Source organism: Elaeis guineensis, chromosome 5 (assembly GCF_000442705.2).
Source record: "Elaeis guineensis isolate ETL-2024a chromosome 5, EG11, whole genome shotgun sequence".
Classification (NCBI taxonomy): Eukaryota; Viridiplantae; Streptophyta; class Magnoliopsida; order Arecales; family Arecaceae; genus Elaeis; species Elaeis guineensis.
Window position 1 is genome coordinate 128,589,296 of NC_025997.2, and position 18,700 is coordinate 128,607,995.

At 50.5% G+C, this 18,700-nt stretch overlaps 1 protein-coding gene across 3 annotated transcripts; it reads left to right on the forward strand.

Moving 5' to 3' along the window:
- Positions 1-12,013: 12,013 nt before the first annotated feature.
- LOC105045761 (uncharacterized) lies at positions 12,014-18,363 on the forward strand. Of its 3 annotated transcripts, none has more exons than XM_010924148.4 (7): positions 12,014-12,151; positions 14,556-14,669; positions 15,533-15,572; positions 15,720-15,815; positions 15,916-16,112; positions 16,214-16,297; positions 17,846-18,363. In XM_010924148.4, the coding sequence occupies exons 2-7, from the start codon at positions 14,563-14,565 to the stop codon at positions 18,246-18,248; spliced, it is 927 nt and encodes a 308-aa protein (XP_010922450.1). In that variant the 5' UTR covers positions 12,014-12,151; positions 14,556-14,562; the 3' UTR covers positions 18,249-18,363. The 3 variants fall into 3 exon arrangements, with proteins under 3 accessions (XP_010922450.1, XP_019706403.1, XP_073114630.1); XM_019850844.3 differs by having other exon boundaries at positions 12,103-12,151; positions 15,292-15,572; XM_073258529.1 differs by lacking the exon at positions 12,014-12,151 and adding an exon at positions 15,130-15,207 and having other exon boundaries at positions 15,292-15,572.
- The last annotated feature ends 337 nt before the right edge of the window (positions 18,364-18,700 follow it).

An 18,700-nucleotide genomic window follows, 5' to 3' on the forward strand; every position in this document is an offset into this window, starting at 1 on the left:
CGGCTCCGGCGGGGACCCTCCGTCGGTCAAGTCAGAGAGGTGACTGGACAATAGTGAAATGAAGATAGAGAGTTCAATCGAGAGAGAATGAGAAAGGGAGCAAGCCTGTTGTTTCGAAGGGCCCCTAGTACTGTAGCCTTCCCCGATATATATAGTGGAGCGTGGTATGGCACCGTCATTAATAGCGCGGACAAGTGAGGAATTGTCAACTCACCGTAGACTGTCAGAGTCACCGTGAAAGTGTCACATCACCGTGGGGTTGTCAAATCGCTAGGGTTGACAATGCCCTAGGTGGGATAATGCCTTTAGGCGGCGGTGCTGCGTGCTGCTGTCAGGGGCTGACAGTCTCTGGCAGCTGTACGGCGATCGGAGGAGTCGACCGACCCTAGGCCGGTAGCCAGCTGTGTGGCGTCGGGTGGAGATTCAGGCCCCTCCGACGGTCAGTCGGGCGTGTTGCTAGAGTCGGCCATCGGACTCTCTGGTGCAGTCGGTCGGGAGAGTAAAAAAGGTCCGCCCGACCAACATACCCTCAGTCGGTAATGGCATCCGGCGAATGGTTGGTCGGTCGGTCGCTCGGTCGGACGGTCGGTCGCTCGGTCGGACGGTCGGTCGGTCGGTCGGTCGAGTATGACCGACCATAAGCCGTCGTGAGCGGGGTCGATCGGTATTCCCCAACAGTTGCCCCCCTCCACTCCTGAGTCGGACGGTGTGCTGGCTGATGCCTCTGTTTGGGCAGCAACGCCGGGCGAAAAGGAGTGGATTCACCGTATGCCAAATTCCGACCGTACCGCGAGTTGATACGATGTCGGGCGTTTCATGAATGCTGAGCGATTTGCTAGCGTCAGGTGCCCAGTCAGTGTCAGACATCCCGTCCTGTCGGCGTCAGGTGTTACGTCGGTGTCAGACGATCGAGTGCCGGACGATTTGGTGTCAGGCGATCGGGTGTCCGACGCTTTTTGGGGAACACAAACCACCGCCCCGCGTCGGTCTGGGAGTGTGGGGCACTGTCAGGCATCCCATCGGGAACGCGAATCACCGTGGGCGATTTAACTCGAAACCGCGGCCCTTTCGCCACGTGTCGGAGGTGGTTGGGCCGACGTCCTCCGCATTAAATGAAGGCGGTGCGGCCATCCCGGGATGGGCGCGCCGAACCATCGGGCCGAAGGAAGGGCCCGGATGCCGCCACGTGTCGCCCATCCGGGGGATCTCGGTCGGTGCGGGGTCATCTCGGCCGTCAAACGGCCCTATATATATAGGACCACTTGCGCTTGAAGCCCCATCTTGGACGATTTGCTGCAGAGGCTCTGCCCAAGTGACTCCTCCGTCGTCGCCAGCGGCTGCTCCTTCTCCCACTCTCGCAAGGGTCCGCCTGGGGTTTGTGATTCTTCCCTTCGGCCGTAGTTTCCCTTTAAATCTTCTTTTCGTTATTCTTCTTCTTCTTCTTCGGCATCGCCTTTCTCTTGGTTCTGGTGCGATGGTCGGAAACTCATCTCAGGGGGCTCGGTCGGGAAATCCGACCGATGACCCTCGGTCGACTCCGAAAGTTGAGGTTTCCTCGCTTTCGGGGCCGAACGTTGATCGGCTCCGGGATCAGTATTGTATCCCGAAGCAGTTCCAACTTTCCACCCCAGGGGTCGGCGGTCGGGTTAACAACCCTCCACCGGGCCAGGTGGCGCTGTACGTCGAAGATCTTCGCGCGGGTCTTCGGCTTTCGATTCCGGAGTTCGTCCGGAATCTGCTGGATTATTACGGACTTTATCCGGCGTAACTGGCGTCGAACTCTGTCCGACTAATAATCAGCTTCGCCTTGTTGTGTCAGCTTCTGCCGACCAACCCTCGTATCTCTCTCTTCTGGGCATTTTTTATCCTCCGACCCCACCCTAAGGCCCGAGGGTGGTGGCTCTTCAACCCCCGGAAGGGTCTTTCCTTCATCACTGGTCTTCCCTCGTCCATCCACGGGTGGAAGAACCAGTTTTTCTTTGTTTCATCTTCTTCTCCCTGGGGCTTCCCTTCTCACTGGGGCGTGCCCCGAACCGAGGCAAACGAGAACAGCCGGGTTGAGGCGGACGACCGGGAGGACTTCCACCGACTCAAGGACATGTCGGTCCTGAAGCAGAGGGAGCTTGATACCGAACAAGCCCTCTATGACGCTGGCCTGAGCTTGGTCCCCCATCTAGGTATCGCCCGATCCATCGGTTGTCTTTTCATTCTGGCCTTCGTTCTTGTTCTTATATTAATATTGCTGTCGGTATCGCAGGGACACCTCCGAGGATGAGGCCGACCGACGCCGAAATCCGTCAGTACGCGGCGAGGAAGAGGCCGGCATCGGGGGCCGGACCTTCGCGTCCGCCGAAGAAACCTTCCACAGCGGTGCCGACCATCGAGGCGTCGGCTACTGACCAGTCGGAGCCGGTGATAGCACTCGCGGCTCCGACGATGCAACCGGAGGAGAGGCCGGCGGAGGAAGCGGCTGAAGGGACATCGGCGGCTTCGCCGGCGGGTGTGGCACCGGATGACGTTCGGGAACTCGAACACCATCCAATAACATCTGCAGCCGCAACGGGGGGTGCCGCGTCAAACTCGAGCATCCCCTCCTTACCGGATCCGCTGGTTGGGGTGGTCGATCGGGGGAAAGCCCCGGTGGACCCCACGGACGACACAAGGTCGGGGAGTCGCACTGTGCCACCCAGCGCTCAGTTCCCCGAAGGAGCGTCGGCGCTGGCCCACCACAACCTGGCCAGGAGGCTATGCCAGGGGATCCTCCTCCCAGCCGACGTGGAGGTGCTGAGGTCTCGACAAGTGATCGAGATGCTGTCTTCGTTTTACCCGACCATGGTCGGGGTAAGTTCTACTTCACCTCCCTTTTCTTTAGCGTCTTCATTATTTTATCTTTCTGACGTAACGCTCACGTCGGCAGCTGATCTACACCATGTCCGAACTTGAAGCTGGGTACCGGAGGTTCGGGAACGTCCGAGCGGCTTGGAAGGACAGGGCGGCGGCGGCCGAAGCCGACCGGGCAATGCTGGTCGACCACCTGAAGCAGTCGACCGATCGGGAGGCGAAGTTGGTGGACGAGGTCTCTCATCTCGGGTCCGAACTCAAGTCGGCTCGGAAAGAAGCCAAACGCAAGGGTCGGACCATGCACCGTCTGCGGCGCGAGCGTGACGGCGTCGCCGCCGAACTCGAGGGCGAACGCGAGCAGCTCTGGGTCAGCCTGGAGAAGCTCGCCAAGGCTGAGGAGGATCTGTCAATCGCCCAGGCCGACGTCGACATATCAAAGGCAGAGGCAGAGTCGGCAAAAGACTCTCTCGACCGGGCGGAAGCGGAAGCGAGGTCGGCGAAGGCGTCGGCGAGTCGGGCGGTGGACGACTTTCGTGGCACCGACCAGTACCGAGAGAAGATGTTGGAGTCTGGCTTCGCGTCGTACCGGGTGGGGTACGAGGATGGTCGGGATGCGGTTCAAGCCCTGTACCCGGAGCTGGATCTCAGTAGCATCGTCCCGTCGGGAGTCGAGAACCAAGCCACGGAAGAAATGGCCGACCCGTCGTCGGGAGGCGTCGCCGTGGCGGAAGAGGTCGTCCAGGAACAGACGGCCGCGACTCGTGATCCGACGCCGACCGCCTGTCCATCGCCGACCGACGGTCCTGTTCCGGCCGTCGACCCAGTGCCGATCGCGGTGGACACGCAGGTCATCCCCGAGCTTCCATCGGTCGAGGAGATTGACTCGGAAGGATGACCGTGGCCTCATTCTCTTTTATCCTTTTTGTTTTTTCCAAAATACTTGTAACCGGGCTTCGGTCCGATTTTGTAAGCTTCTTTTGATCTTTAATGAAGTCAAAGTCATAGACTTAAACTTTTTTTCTTGTGTTGTAGAATGTATCTGAACACGTAAGTCGCCAACCCATATAGGTCGGTTAGGTCGTTCGGCAACTCGTGCCACCATGAAGGTACGACATGTCCCGACTTTGGCTCGGCCTTCAATGGTCGAGGTCGTAAGTCGGGCATCCTTTCCCCGATCGCGTGTCGGGCGGGTTCGTTGAGTCGGAAGCTGACGGACCGCCAAATAAATGTTTGGTAGTCAGGTCTCTTCCGACGCGTTCAGTCGAATGTCGTTCGGCGCATTTAGTCGGGGAACGCCGATAAGTCGGATCCCGATACCCTTGTGTCGGGTATTTATACTGCGCCAAATAATATACGGTGATAAGCCGAATATCTTCCGACCGTCCGTAGCTCGGTCGGTGAGCTATGAATGCGACTGTGGTCGCATCGTGTGATAGACGGTGGTAAGCCGAATATTCTTCGACCGGCCGTAGCTCGGTCGGCAAGTTATGACGGCAGTCGCATAGGCATTTCGTCTTTCCTTGGTCGGGGCTCAATCGGTAAGTTAGCCGATAGTCTGGCCCGAAAGTTCGACCGTAGAAGGAGTGTCAACTCCCATCACCGTGGATGGCCCTTGGGAGCGCCCGATACATCATCGGCGGTCGGGCCGTTGGTTCCATGCGGATACCAAGTCCGAGTCGGGACGTCGGGACCCAACCTTCTTGGTGAGCGCCGATCGTCAGTCGAAGAGTTAAAACTCTGCAATTTTAAACTGGATTTGTATTCCGAATGAACAAGTACAAAGTTCATTGGTGATACAACTTCAGGTTGTCGGCGTTCCATGTCCGGAGAATGAGTTTCCCTTCCAGAGTCTCCAGTCGGTAGGCTCTCGGACCATAGGTGTCTGCTACCGTGTAGGGCCCTTCCCAGTTCGGAGCCAGCTTCCCTTGGTCCAGGGGCTTCGAGACCTCTGCCTTTCTCAGGACTAAGTCACTAGGCCTGAAGAGCTTCGGTCTGACTTTGGCGTTGTAATACCGGGCTACCTTCTGTCGGTATGAAGCCATGCGAAGTTGGACCTCGTTTCGTAATTCGGGGAGGAGGTCTAGGTCGGCCCTCCGACAATCAGAGTTGTCCGGCTCTCGATACCGCTCGACCCTGGTAGATGGCAGCCCAATTTCGAGTGGGATCATCGCCTCCGTCCCATAGGCCAAACCGAAAGGCGACTCTCCGGTTAGAACGCGGGGGGTCGTTCGGTAAGCCCACAGAATGGAGCCCAGCTCGTCGACCCAGAGGCCTTTGGCTTCGTTTAGTCGGATTTTGAGCCCGTGTAGTATGGTCCGGTTGGTCACCTCGACTTCGCCGTTGGACTGTGGGTGCCCGACCGAAGTCAGTTGGTGCGTGATGTGAAACCTTGCGCAGAAATCTCTGAAATCTTGGTTATCAAATTGCCGCCCATTGTCGGTGATAATGGTATGCGGCAATCCGAACCTGAAGATGATGGATTTTTGGACAAAGTCTTCCATCTTTCGTTCGATAATCTGCGCCAGGGGCTTGGCCTCCACCCACTTGATGAAGTAGTCGATGGCGACGACTATGAACTTTCTTTGACCCGATGCTGGAAGGAAAGGGTCGAGAATATCGACCCCCCACTGAGCGAAGGGCCATGGAGCGACAATAGGAGCGATTTGGCTGGCCGGTTGGTGCTGTACGTTGGCGTACTTCTGACAAGGTTCGCACCTCCGGACCAACTCAGCCGCGTCCTTCCTCATGGTGGGCCAGTAGTAGCCCTGTCGTAGGACTTTGTAGGCTAGAGATTTGCCCCCGAAGTGACTCCCGCAGATTCCTTCATGCACTTCTCGGAGGGCATAGTCTGCGTCGGTCGGTCCCAAGCACCTAAGTAAGGGAAGGAAGAACGATCTTTTGTAGAGTCGGCCATCCATGATCAAATATTGGGAGGCCGACCATCGGAGCCGTCTGGCCTCCGTGGGATCTTCAGGACTGATTCCGTCAGTCAGGAACCGAACAATCAGATCCATCCAGCTTGGTTCAGTTGTTAGTTGTAGTATCTCTTCGACTTGGTCGATACTCGGTTGCTCGAGGTTCTCCACGAACATCCGACCCAAAGAGTCGAAAGCCGAAGTCGCCAGTCTGGAGAGTGCGTCGGCCCGGGCGTTCTCCGACCTAGGGATGTGGGAAATTTTAAAATATCTGAGGTGCGTTACGAGATCCTTCACTTTCTGGAGATATTTGGCCATGGCCGGATCTCGCACCTCGAATTCACCTTTGACCTGCCCCACGATCAGTTGAGAATCGGAGAATGTCCGGAGACTGTCGATCCCAAGTTCCTTTGCCATCCTCAAGCCGGCGAGGAGCGCTTCGTACTCGGCTTGGTTATTGGAGGCTTTGAAGTCGAATCGGAGGGCATACTCGGTGACTACCCCATCCGAGTTGGTGAGCAGGAACCCAGCCCCGCTCCCTTGAGCGTTTGAAGCTCCGTCGATGTGCAGTACCCAGGTGGAGAACGGGTCTGGCTCGGAGACCGCGTCTCATCCCGGGTCCACACCTTCCGACCCTTGGTCGGCTGTCGGGCATTCGACGATGAAGTCAGCCAGGACCTGGGCCTTCAAGGAAGGTTGCGGTCGGTACTGTATGTCGAACTCGCTGAGCTTCATTGCCCACTTCGTCAGTCATCCTGACGTATCCGGTCGGTGCAATATCGCCCTCAAGGGCTGGTTGGTGAGAACCACTATGGCATGAGCCTGGAAGTATGGGCGGAGTCGTTGTGCGGAGATGGTCAAGGCGAAAATCATCTTTTCTGTCTCTGAATATTGAGCTTCAGCACCGCGGAGCACTTTGCTGGTGTAGTAGATAGGCTGATGGGTTCGGCTCTCGTTCTCTCGGATGAGCACCGAACTGACCGCCTCGGAGGAGGTGGCCAAATAGAGATACAAGGTCTCCCCAACCTCCGGCTTCACAAGCAGTGGCGGGGAAGCCAAGTACTTCTTCAGATATTTGAAGGCCCGTTGGCACTCATCCGACCAAGAAAAACCCTTCGCCTGCCGTAAAGTTTTGAAAAACGAGAGGCACCTTTCAGCTGATCGAGAAATGAACCGGTTGAGAGCGATGATTTTTTCGTTCAGCTGCTGGACCTCCTTCTTGATGTTCGGATGACGCATGTCGATGATCGCCTTTATTTTCTCAGGGTTGGCCTCGATTCCTCGCTGAGAAACGAGGAATCCGAGAAACTTCCCTGAGGTCACCTCAAAAGCGCACTTAGTCGGATTCAGCTTCATTCGATGTTGTCGTAGAGTGCGGAAGGTCTCCTCGAGATCCCGAATATGATCCGAAATCTGGGCACTTTTCACCAGCATGTCGTCCACGTATACCTCCATATTGCGCCCGATCTGATCTTTAAAGACCTTATTGACAAGTCGTTGGTAGGTGGCGCCGGCGTTCTTCAGCCCGAAGGGCATCACTCGATAACAGTAGAGGCCCTTGGGGGTCACGAAGGCAGTGTGCTCCTCGTCTTCGGGCGTCATCCGGATCTGGTTGTACCCGACGAAGGCGTCCATGAAGCTGAGCAGTTGAAATCTGGATGTCGCATCCACCAGCTGATCGATCTTTGGAAGTGGAAAGCTATCTTTTGGACAGGCCCGATTCAGGTCGGTGTAGTCGATGCAAATCCTCCACTTCCCGTTGGCTTTCCTGACCATGACGACATTGGCGAGCCAATCGGGATATGTGGCTTCTCTGATGAAGCCCGCCTCGAGCAGCTTGTCCACTTCTTCGTCGATGGCCCTCTGTCTTTCGGGAGCAAAGGACCTTTTCTTCTGCCTCATCGGCCTCATCGTCGGGTCGATGTTGAGTCGGTGGGTTATTGTCTCTGGGGGGATGCCCGACATATCTGCTGCCGACCAAGCAAATATGTCGGCGTTGGCTGTTAGCAGCTCCGTCAATCGTCGCCGTTCTGGGTCGGGTAGTTGAGACCCGACCCATACCTTTCGGTCGGGGTCTCTCGCAATCGGGGTTGACACGAGTTGTTCGGCCGGCGAGCCCCGTTCTTCCTCCTCCCGTTGGTCTAGTTTGTCGATCGTCAGGGAGCCCCTCAACTCATCATTCTGAGCGGAGATCTGGAAGCATCGGCGAGCGAGTTGTTGGTCTCCGCGCATCTCTCTGACTCCGTTCCTAGTCGGAAACCGAACTAGGAGATGGTACGTCGAGACGATCGCCTTGAGGGCGTTAAGTCCGGGTCTTCCAAGTATGGCGTTGTAGGCCGAAGGCACTTGGACGACCGCAAAAGTCAAATGAACCGTGTTTTATCGTGGTTCGGTGCCGGCCGTCACAGGCAGGGTAATTTCACCTTCCGTTGCGACGGCGTCCCCGGCAAAGCCTATCAAGGGCGTTGGGACCCTCTTGAGTCGGTCGGTAGACAGTCGCATCCGGGAGAAGGTCGAGTAAAATAAAATATTTGTCGAACTTCCATTATCTATAAAAATTCTTTTTACATCATAGTTTGCTATTGTTGCCGAAACAACAACAGCGTCGTCGTGGGGAGTTTGGATGCCCCGAACGTCCTCCTCTGTAAAAGTAATCACGTCGTTCGGGCGCGGCTTCTTCATGGGCTCCCCTTCAGCAGACGTCCCCGGGCCAAGTCGTTTGGAAATCATATTGATGATCCCGGCCGTCGGCTGATTGGTGGTCGCTTCCTCAGTCGGCTGGGGTCGTCGGTCGGCCACAGGTCGAGTCGGTGGGTTCCTCCAAAATTTATCGAGATACCCCCGATGGATGAGAGCTTCGATCTCATCCTTAAGCTGGATGCATTGCTCGATATTGTGGTCGTGGCCCCGGTGGAATCGGCAGTACTTCCATCGGTCGAGGCTTTTTGCCTTCAGAGGCGGAGGCCGTCGCAGGTATTCTTCCCCCTCGATCTCCATCAAAATCTGCGCACGGGGAGCGGAGAGAGGAGTGTAGGAGTCATACCTGGGGCGTGTCGGCCTTGGAGTCTACCGTCGGGGCGACTTTCGGTTTCGTCACGGGGGGAGACCCGACCATCAGTCGGGGGCCTGCTAGATTCGGCGGGGACCCGACCCTTCCTTCGTTTTTCCTTCGGACCCTTGAACTCGGTTGAGCACCGGTCGGAGGCTCCTTCGTCCGCGCGCATATACTTGTACGCGTGCTCCAATAATTCAGCATATGTGCGGGGGAGGATCTTGTCAAGGGAATAGGTAAATCGGGATGCCCTCAGCCTCCGTTTCATGACTGAGATAGCCATGTCTTCGTTGAGGTCCCGGACCTCAAGCGTGGCCGTATTGAATCGCGTCACGAAGTGTCGGAGCGTCTCATTTTCTCCTTGTTTGAGGGAGAAAAGGCTGTCCGACGTTCGCGGTGGCTTCCAACTGGTACTGAAGTGAGCCACGAAAGAGTACTCGAGCTGTCCGAAGGAGTGGATACTTCTCGATCGAAGATCGGAGTACCAGGCCCTGGCAGCCTTGCGGAGTGTGGTGGGGAAGCCGATGCAAAAGAGAGCGTCGGTTGCCCCCTGAATCGTCATGAGAGCTTTATAGCTCTCCAGGTGGTCGATTGGGTCGGTGGAGCCGTCGTATGGCTCCACGTGTGGCATCTTGAACCGACTGGGGATCGGTTCGTCGAGAATGAGTCGGGAAAGAGGTTGGGCAGTCTGGAAGTCGACGTCATTCGAAGACTTCTGTCCGTCCACCTGCAACTGCGAAAGCCGACGGTCGATTTTCTCGAACCTGCGTTCGTAGTCGTCCGTCCGTCGGTGCTGGGAGATCCCAGGAGTGGAGTCTCCGAAAGATTCCGAGAGGGAGGCGGACGGCGTTCGCGGTCGCTTCTCCTTCCTCGCTCGCTCCAGCTGGAGGGGAGAGAGCTGCTGGGACTGACGGACATCGCGCCGTAGCCGCCCCTCCTCCTCTCTGTGGGAGCGCTGTGGTAGGCGCTCGCACGGAGACGACAGAGATCGACGCACGCGTCGGTGGCTGCTCTTGGAGGGCATCGGACATGCCACCGGTTGTTGCTGGAGGCTCTTGACCGCATCCGTCAGCACGGTTATCTGCAGTACGATTGCTGCGATCTGCGCCTCCGCGGTCACCGCGGGGTGCGGAGAGCTGGGTTCCGCCGCGGAGGGTGGCGGAGAGGTCTCTTCCCGACGGGAAGAGCGCCTCGCCGACCCTGTGACTCTTGATCGTTGGGCTCTTGTCTTTGTCATTAGTATCTATTGTTTGAGAATGCCTGCCCCCCTTCCTGGCGTGCCAATCTGTTGCGGCCAATCCCCTCGTCGCCTGGTCGCCGGGAACGAGCGCCTGCAAAAAGGAAGTCCACACTGACCGGAGGCGGCTCCGGTGGGGATCCTCCGACGGTCAAGTCAGAGAAGTGACTGGGCAACAGTGAAATGAAGACAGAGAGCTCAATCGAGAGAGAATGAGAAAGGGAGCAAGCCTGTTGTTTCGAAGGGCCCCTAGCACTGTAGCCTTCCCCGATATATATAGTGGAGCGTGGTATGGCGTCGTCATTAATGGCGCGGACAAGTGAGGAATTGTCAACTCACCGTAGACTGTCAGAGTCACCGTGAAAGTGTCACATCGCCGTGGGACTGTCAAATCGCTAGGGTTGACAATGCCCTAGGTGGGATAATGCCCTTAGGCGGCGGTGCCGCGTGCTGCTGTCAGGGCTGACAGTCTCTGGCAGCTGTACGGCGATCGGAGGAGTCGACCGACCCTAGGCCGGTAGCCAACTGTGTGGCGTCGGGTGGAGATTCAGACCCCTCCGACGGTCAGTCGGGCGTGTTACTAGAGTCGGCCATCGGACTCCCTGGTGCAGTCGGTCGGGAGAGTAAAAAAGGTCCGCCCGACTGACATACCCTCAGTCGGTAATGACATCCGGCGATTGGTCGGTCACTCGGTCGGACGGTCGGTCGGTCGGCTGATCGGTCGGACGGTCGGTCGGTCGGTCGGGTATGACCGATCATAAACCGTCGTGAGCGGGGTCGATCGGTATTCCCCAACAAGATCAATACTCGAGAAGTTGGGGGATTGGTTTTCTTCTCATAGATTGTTGGTGTCATGCAGCCAGGCATCCAACATTTTTCACTGTCTGCTTCTCAATCTATAGAATTGCTCGAAAGCATGGCTTAGAATCCTTTATGTGGTAGTAAATTTGGGACAGACATGTGAGCCACATTTATTTTCAAAACCATTAGCAGTTACAAAGGATGGCAAGAAATTGCCTAGCACCTTACCTGGTGGACCTCAATCGGATTAGTATCAATGTAGTTAAGCCTAAAGCAAATTGTGCATCCAACGGAAAAAAAAAGTCACTCATAACCAGCCTACGTGTGAAATTGATCACGAGAAAAGATGGACCTCTAGTATTTTTAGCAATATAGTCTTATCATCCCGTATTGATGCTACTATCATGTTTGAGTGCTTCTAATCGAAAAGTTTGCTTTTTTATTTTTTTGATTATAAAAATATATTTTATAAATTTTTTATGTAAATTTTAATAAAAATTACTATTATCTTACTATGATTACATATTTTTTGATATAAATATTTTTTTTCAACACGTACTATATTTTTTTTTATATGGCAACATACAATTACATAAAGCATATATCCTATGCCTAATCTATTACATTTAGAAAGTGTAAAAAAATTATAAAAATGAGAGCGATCTCACCCATTCATTTTTATAAAGTAGCTAGATAAATAAAATTATATTCAAGATGGAGTTCAAATCCTCCATATAGATCATGCAGCAAAGTGATCAATCACTACTATACCACAGACAATGTATCAGGCAAGCTCATTGGAGAACCATCCATCAACTTTGTTCTATATGAATCAATACCATTCATTCAATCACCGATGCAGTGCACCCACTAATCCATGATTAATTTTTAGTTGGATCAAATCTACTAGTGATAGTGGAACAGTTAACCTTAAAAGCAACATGCATAAACACCATGTATTGCACTCTTTCCTGTTTTTTCAGTCTCTCAGCATGCTGCTTCGTAGCTGGACTGGTCCATTGGATCTGCCAACAATAATTACTGCTAATCCACCCTCTAATAAAAACGTACCAAAAAACCAAAATAGCAATTTTTCATCCTAATTACTCACCAACGCATACAGCTTTTAGCATGTGCAAGAGCTACACACAAGAAACGCAGGCAGTAGTTGATCCGGTCAAGACCATCTGAGCCGTCCGTTCAAATACCTGGTCCTATAATACTTATCGCGAAGTCCCTTCCGGCCTGCCTGCGAGGCGTCCTCTCGAGCGGCTAGGGTTTTCCGTTCTCCCAGACATCTCTCAGGTGCGGTTCTCTTCTCGATTCTGGATTCCAGGGTTTCTTGTCCGAATTTTCGTTCTAATCTCTTGTTTCGTCGTTGGATTGGTTCGAAATTACGTCTCTCTTCTACCCTCAAGGAAGATTTTTGTGGATTTGAGATGTTTCTCCCACTCTTTGATCCTGTTAGATCTGATCTGGTTTCCTGCGGTGATCATGCACGAATGGTCTTTGTTTTTTCTTTAAAAAAGCAACACTTTTTCCTTTGTTTTGATCGAATAGGTATTAGTATTGAAATCAAATAGTATCGATGTCTGCTATATTATTTTTATGTGAGCGAGCTGTAATAGACTAGGGTTTGGAGAGATATAGAAGGGGGGAGGGATGGAGCGTTATATGTGGTCTGAAATTTCTGATTTTTTTCAGCGTTTCCACATTTCTTTGCCGCTTGTTATTTCCCAACCTTCTAGCTTAATTCTTGAATCTAGTTGTTACTTTAGATAAATCTAGAGATCTGCTGAGCATTGGAGCGATCCATTCTTTTCCGCATGACTCGAGCTTTTGACATGCTCTTGGTATCAGTCTTTGATCTAAGGTTTTCTCCTAACGAAAAATTTAGCCAAGATCGGTAAGATATCAGGGTTGAGATGAGCGTCCATACGCCTAGGGTTGAAGGTTGTACTCGGAGTCTTTCAAAGTTATGATTCTTTTCTTTTCTTTTCTTTTCTTTTTTTAAAATTCAAGATTGTATGTTTGGTTTTTGAAAAGGAGATTTTTTTTTATTTTTTTTTTGAGGAGGTTTTTGGTTGTTGAAAAGAGAACAGGGATGGTGAGGAAAGCAAGAATGTCATCACATAATTATACTCAAAAAGCTGAAATTTCCAATTTCATGGTTTTAGTGCTTTTGAGAAATTCTATGATGCAACAAGAAACACACCTATAATGTGCACTTCTTATTGTGCCTCCAAAAAAGCAGTCCCGAACTATATTTTCTACTACCTTGATACTATTAGTAACAAAGCTGTAATGAAAAGAACATTGCATATAGAAGTAAGCCTGGTAGACAAATATGTTACATATATTTAATATCACTAGTTAGGGTTGGAAACGGGTTGGGCTGGGTCAGGCCACACCCCTACCTGAGCCCGGCCTAAAATAATTTTTCGAGCTTCGGGTTGGACTTAGGCTCAAAAATATTTTAACATTTAAGGCTCGAGCCCAAGCCTGAGTCTGCCCAAACCCAATCAGGTTGGCCCGAGCTCGAGCCCGAGCCTTGACCCAAAGCCCCTCCCTCGCCCTCTGTTTCTCTCCTTCCTTTCTCCCTCTCTCGAAACTTCCACACCTCTAAGTGACTTCCTGCTTCAGCGCGAGCGCTCCCACTCCCTCTCCCTTTCGTGTAGCTGTCGCGGTTGGTGATGGCGTCGGCCACCTCTTGCTTGGGCTTCTGCTTCAGGTTCCCTCGGCTAAGCTCCAAGTATCGCTTTCCTCACATGTCGATCAGGATCGAGGTGATGCCCTCCCTCGAGCAGTCCTTGCTGCCGCCGCCAGAGCATCTCTAGATGGGGAGGGCCAGAGTTAGGGTGTTCTGGGGAGGGGTGGCGACGATGACGGGCTTGATGATGGTGCGGCCGTTGCAGTGGGAGGTGGCGGCAGCGGCAGAAGAGGGCGCCACTATAGAGATGGGGGGTGTCAGTGGCGATAGCAACGGGGATTGGGATTGCGATGGTGACTTGGATGGGGACTCGGAGTGGCCGTCATCATCGTCCTCCATGGGAAAGGGGAGGGAGAGGCTAGGGTTTAGAGGAAGAGGATGAAGAGCTTACCAAAGAAAGCTGCTATTTAATCGAGCTATGGATGGAGAGGGTCCGGAGTCTCGAGCCTAACTTGCGTTAGATGGCTAAGCTTGGCCATCTTTTATATAATAAAAGATTATATTTGGACTTCGGGCTTGGACCTGAATTTTGGGCTGGGATCGGGCTTGCAGAGGGGCTTAGGCCCGGGCCGGCCCAATGATAGGCCCGAGCCCGGCCCGAAAATGAAATGGGCTCCATATTCGAGCCCAAACCCGGCCTGCTTTTGTTTCGGGCCTAGCCCGAAGCCCATCGGGCCCGCCCGAGCCCATTTCCAGCCTTATTACTAGTACATATGCTTAATTATGTGTTCATCTCAGAAATTTCATTGTAGCTAAAGTATGGTATCTAGTATAGTAGTATCTGGTAGTTAGGTTGTATTCTTCTTCTTCTTCTTCTTCTTCTTCTTTTAAAGACTTTTAAATTGATAATTTTCATACCAGTTCCTTCTTTTGTTTTTCCATTCTATCTTGATTTTAGTCAGTTGCTATATGCATATGTGCATATGGCTGTTTATCAGAATTTTGTGGTATATTTATTTCTGGATATGTTTGTTGCATTTTTTTTTATTTGAGTTGCAGTAAGAAAATGCCTCGCTACGATGATCGCTATGGCGGCACACGTCTTTATGTTGGTCATCTCTCATCTCGCACTCGTCCACGTGATCTTGAAGACCTTTTCAGCAGATACGGAAGGTAATTTAGCCAACGTTATATCAATAGTGCATGCTTTGTTTCGATTGGTGTGCAAGTGTGATGATGTTGTGAATGTCCATTTTGTATGTTTGCATGCCACATCTTGTTCCAAGTAGCTGCCAAATGTCCTAACAACCATCCCCTGACTCTTTTCTATATCTAGTGGTTTTGCATGTCATTTATCTTCTATAATTTGAGTTTTCCTCTATGACTAGTTGAGGCACTGATCCTTCATCCTTGTTTGCTTTTCATGTGTATGTGTGTGTGTGTGTGTGTGTATTTTTTTTTGGTGTGGCGGTATGTTTAGTTGTTATGGTTTTAATGGGGAAAGTCAATTTTCTTATTCAGACTTTTGTTTAAAAAATGGGCACATCTTTTGCATGGGTTTGTGATTCTGACTGATGTATTGTGATAACAACCTTTCCCATTTCCGTTTTTGAAATGTGTTTATTCAAATTAGTTGTAGTGTGGGCCTTGAAGTGACTCTCTGAGGTGATATCAGATGTAGTCCTTCGCCAAGCCAGTTTTATGTGCTTGGGTATATGTCTCTTTCCTTTTTATTATCTTGTGAGAAGGTTGAGAAAAGGTGTCGTGTGTTTTAACTTGAACGATCTTGTTGAAGGTTGTTGGGTTTTTGCCCAACCAGGAGGTCTGTGGTGAGAGGGTGCCCTTGGTGGAATTGGTGGCTATTCTTGCAAAGTTTATAAGAGACTTTGGCGATTCTTTCTGTAGTGTTATTGCGTGTTTTTATGGAATTGGCTGGAACCACAAAGTGGTGTTTTGTTCTTCTGAGGGGCGAAGTAACATACCCTCCGCTACTTAAGTCATGATGGCCTTACTGTTTCTGGCAACCGTTTCCGCAGAGTACGAGATGTGGACATGAAGCGTGACTATGCCTTCATTGTATGTATACCTCTACTCCATGCATTACTTTTTCTTTAGCTGTTATTAGCATCTTGACGTTACATTTATTAGCAACAGTAATATTCTCTTCTTCAAATATGAGCTTCCCCCTATTGCTTTTCTGGTGTCTGTCCACTACTTTAATAGGAATTTAGTGATCCTCGAGATGCCGACGATGCTAGATACAGCTTAGATGGGCGAGAATTTGATGGAAGTCGTATTATAGTTGAATTTGCCAGAGGGGTATGTAACTTAGATGGTGCTTAAACTGAATATTAATAATAATATTATTATTGATTCTATTTTTCTGGCTTTGTTGTATAACTTTTCCCACCATTTATAGGGCCCACGTGGTCCTAGAGGTTCTCGGGAATATCTGGGAAGAGGCCCTCCTCCTGGATCAGGCCGTTGCTTTAATTGTGGAATTGATGGCCATTGGGCTCGAGACTGCAAAGCTGGAGACTGGAAGAACAAGTGTTATCGCTGTGGTGAAAGAGGTCATATCGAAAGAAACTGCCAAAATAGTCCCAAGAATCTCAAGTAGGCTATTTTTGAAACTTACATTGTTTTCCTTTTTGATGAATTATTTCTTCACAGTGCCAATCTGGAATTGACTAAGTGATTGTTTACTGATGTTGCAGACGTGGACGGAGTTATTCACGGTCTCCATCCCCTCGCCGTGGTAGGAGCCGAAGTCGGAGCTACAGCCGAAGCCGCAGTTACAGGTATGCTAAACATATTGTACGGTTCTGAACTTTTTCCTGAATGGTTGATGGAATATGGTTGCTTTTAAATATACTGAGAAAAATAAGACCTGGGAGCCTTCTGTTGGCTGGCTTCATGTATTTCAATTAGTTTGGTGGGAATACAAATCTGCTTTTGGACTGCAAGCAGATTTGTATCATTTGATGTGAATTTGCATTAAGCTGAGGAATGTATATTCCCATGAATGGTGAACAAGCAGTGGTTTGGATGAGGGCATGATGCTAGTGTAATGCTAAAAAGTTAAAACTTGGTAAATTCGAGATAGGGCCTTTAGAACTGTTTGCTATGCCTTTATGATTTGTGCAATGTAGGTTGTACCCCTGATATTTCCTGTTGATTAACCAATTTCTTCATTGTTTTCTTTTTTTTTTTTTTTTGTTGTCTTTTTGCTTGTAAAATATTTTAACCTTTTATAATTTTATCATTATACCACATTTGTGTAGGGCGCATGTACCAGTTGTTTGAACTTGCTATTTGTACTTAGAGGCTTTAGTTGCAAAATTTTCTGTCAGATGTCCCTCAAACCCCATAAATATGGATCCTTTGGAAAGATTAGTTGAGGGGTTTTTCTAGTTATGTTTCTTTTTATCAAATTATTTTTTTTGGTGGGCCCTCCTCGCTGGTGGTGGGTGGTCCTTTCCAAGTTGGAAGGGCAAATGACATTCCAAATTCGTTTTATTTATTGTTTATTTTAGTTGACGTGCATTTCACATTTCAGTGAATGGTTGCATATCTGCTTGCTTGCTGGTGGTGTTTATTTTCACTTGAGCTCTTCTTCTGTTTCTTTTCTACATGGGAAAAAGGCGTAACCGGTCTCAGGAAATCTACTGTTTTACTTTTCTTCCTTCTTCCCTTCTTTTTTTGTTTCTTTTCTTTCTTTTTTGTTTTCGGCAGTGGGTGGTGGTTTTGGTTTCTGCAGGAGGGCTTTTGGGGAGGGTTGCAAATGTGACTTTTGAGGAGCATGTATATTTACAATCCGCCTTTAGTTACCTTTCTTCTTTCAACAAATAATATTCTAAGATTTTGTTTTAAAAAAAAAAAAATATTGTTGGGTTGATAATGGATTCTTCTTTCAGTATACTGTTTTACTTAACAGAATAGTGTCCCGATTTTTGCAAGTTATTCGGGAAAAACATTTACATTTTGGTTAAGACCAAATAGCATGTTGTTATGACAGAATATGCACTCCCTCAATTAAGGAGTGCAAACACCATGATCATCATCCTCAGAAAATCAACTCGATGCATCCCTCACTTTAATTATGCCTCATTGCTGTATTTGCCTGTGCAGATTCGTTTAATGGCTGTTAGTGCCCCCCACGCCCCCCCCCCCCCCCCCACCCCCCACCTTCTTTTTTTTTTTCTCTCTCTCTTTTGAGGATATTGTTAGTTGAATCCCTCGTTGGTCCTTTTGGTGTTGAAGAGTTTATCACTTTCTGAATGCAAATCTCGTTACACATTGCTAATGCGGTAGACGAGCATTTCTAACTTTGTGCTGTCTATGATCAGTCGGTCCAGGTCTCCTGCACCCAGAAGGGATGGGCGCAGTGTTGAACGTGATGACAGGAGATCAAGGAGCCCTAGATACAGCAGGAGCCCGAAGCCAAGGAGGAGCCCATCTCCGTCTAGGGGGAGAAAGCACAGCCTGTCACCTGATGGTAGCAGGAGCCCGCAAGATAGCAGGAGCCCTCCACCTAAAGAACGTAGGCAAGCTGAGCGCAACGGGTCAGATTATGGTGAGAGCCCGAGGAGGGAGAACAGCAGGAGCCCCATGAGCCAGGAGCGAGAGAGCCCTCCTATGGTCCAGAGGCATCGGAGCCCTGAGACTAACGGGAGGAGTCCCAGTCCTAGGGATGACAGGGATGATGGTAACCATATGTCTCCAAGGGGCAGCGAGTCCCCACAGGACTGAGTGCTACCGGAGTTTGATGTTAGCTAGTTAAACAGTTTGCGGACTCTCTTGAAACAAGTGACTGACTGATGAACATTGCTTGCTTTTGAAATTGTTGATGAAATACTTGATCTCAGTAACTTGCTCTCTGTTGTTGTTTGTCTTGGATGCTGAGGGTGTAGTGATGTGGAGCTCCGGCCCTAATGGCATCGATCTTTGTTGTTGGGGCTGGTAGCACCTACTTTTGTTATCGGGGATGGTCACCGTCCGAGTTTGCTAGCTTATTAGACCTAGGGCCAAATTTGAGCTGTTACTGAACCTCGTTGTCCGTAATGTTTACATATCTACGTACGCCTAAGTTAATTTTGGCGGTGAGACCTCATTTAAACTCTTCCTAGCAGTTGATTATGAAAGAATATTTTATTTATAAATGATTACTGCGTGTTTTATTTATAATCAATTATTATAACATT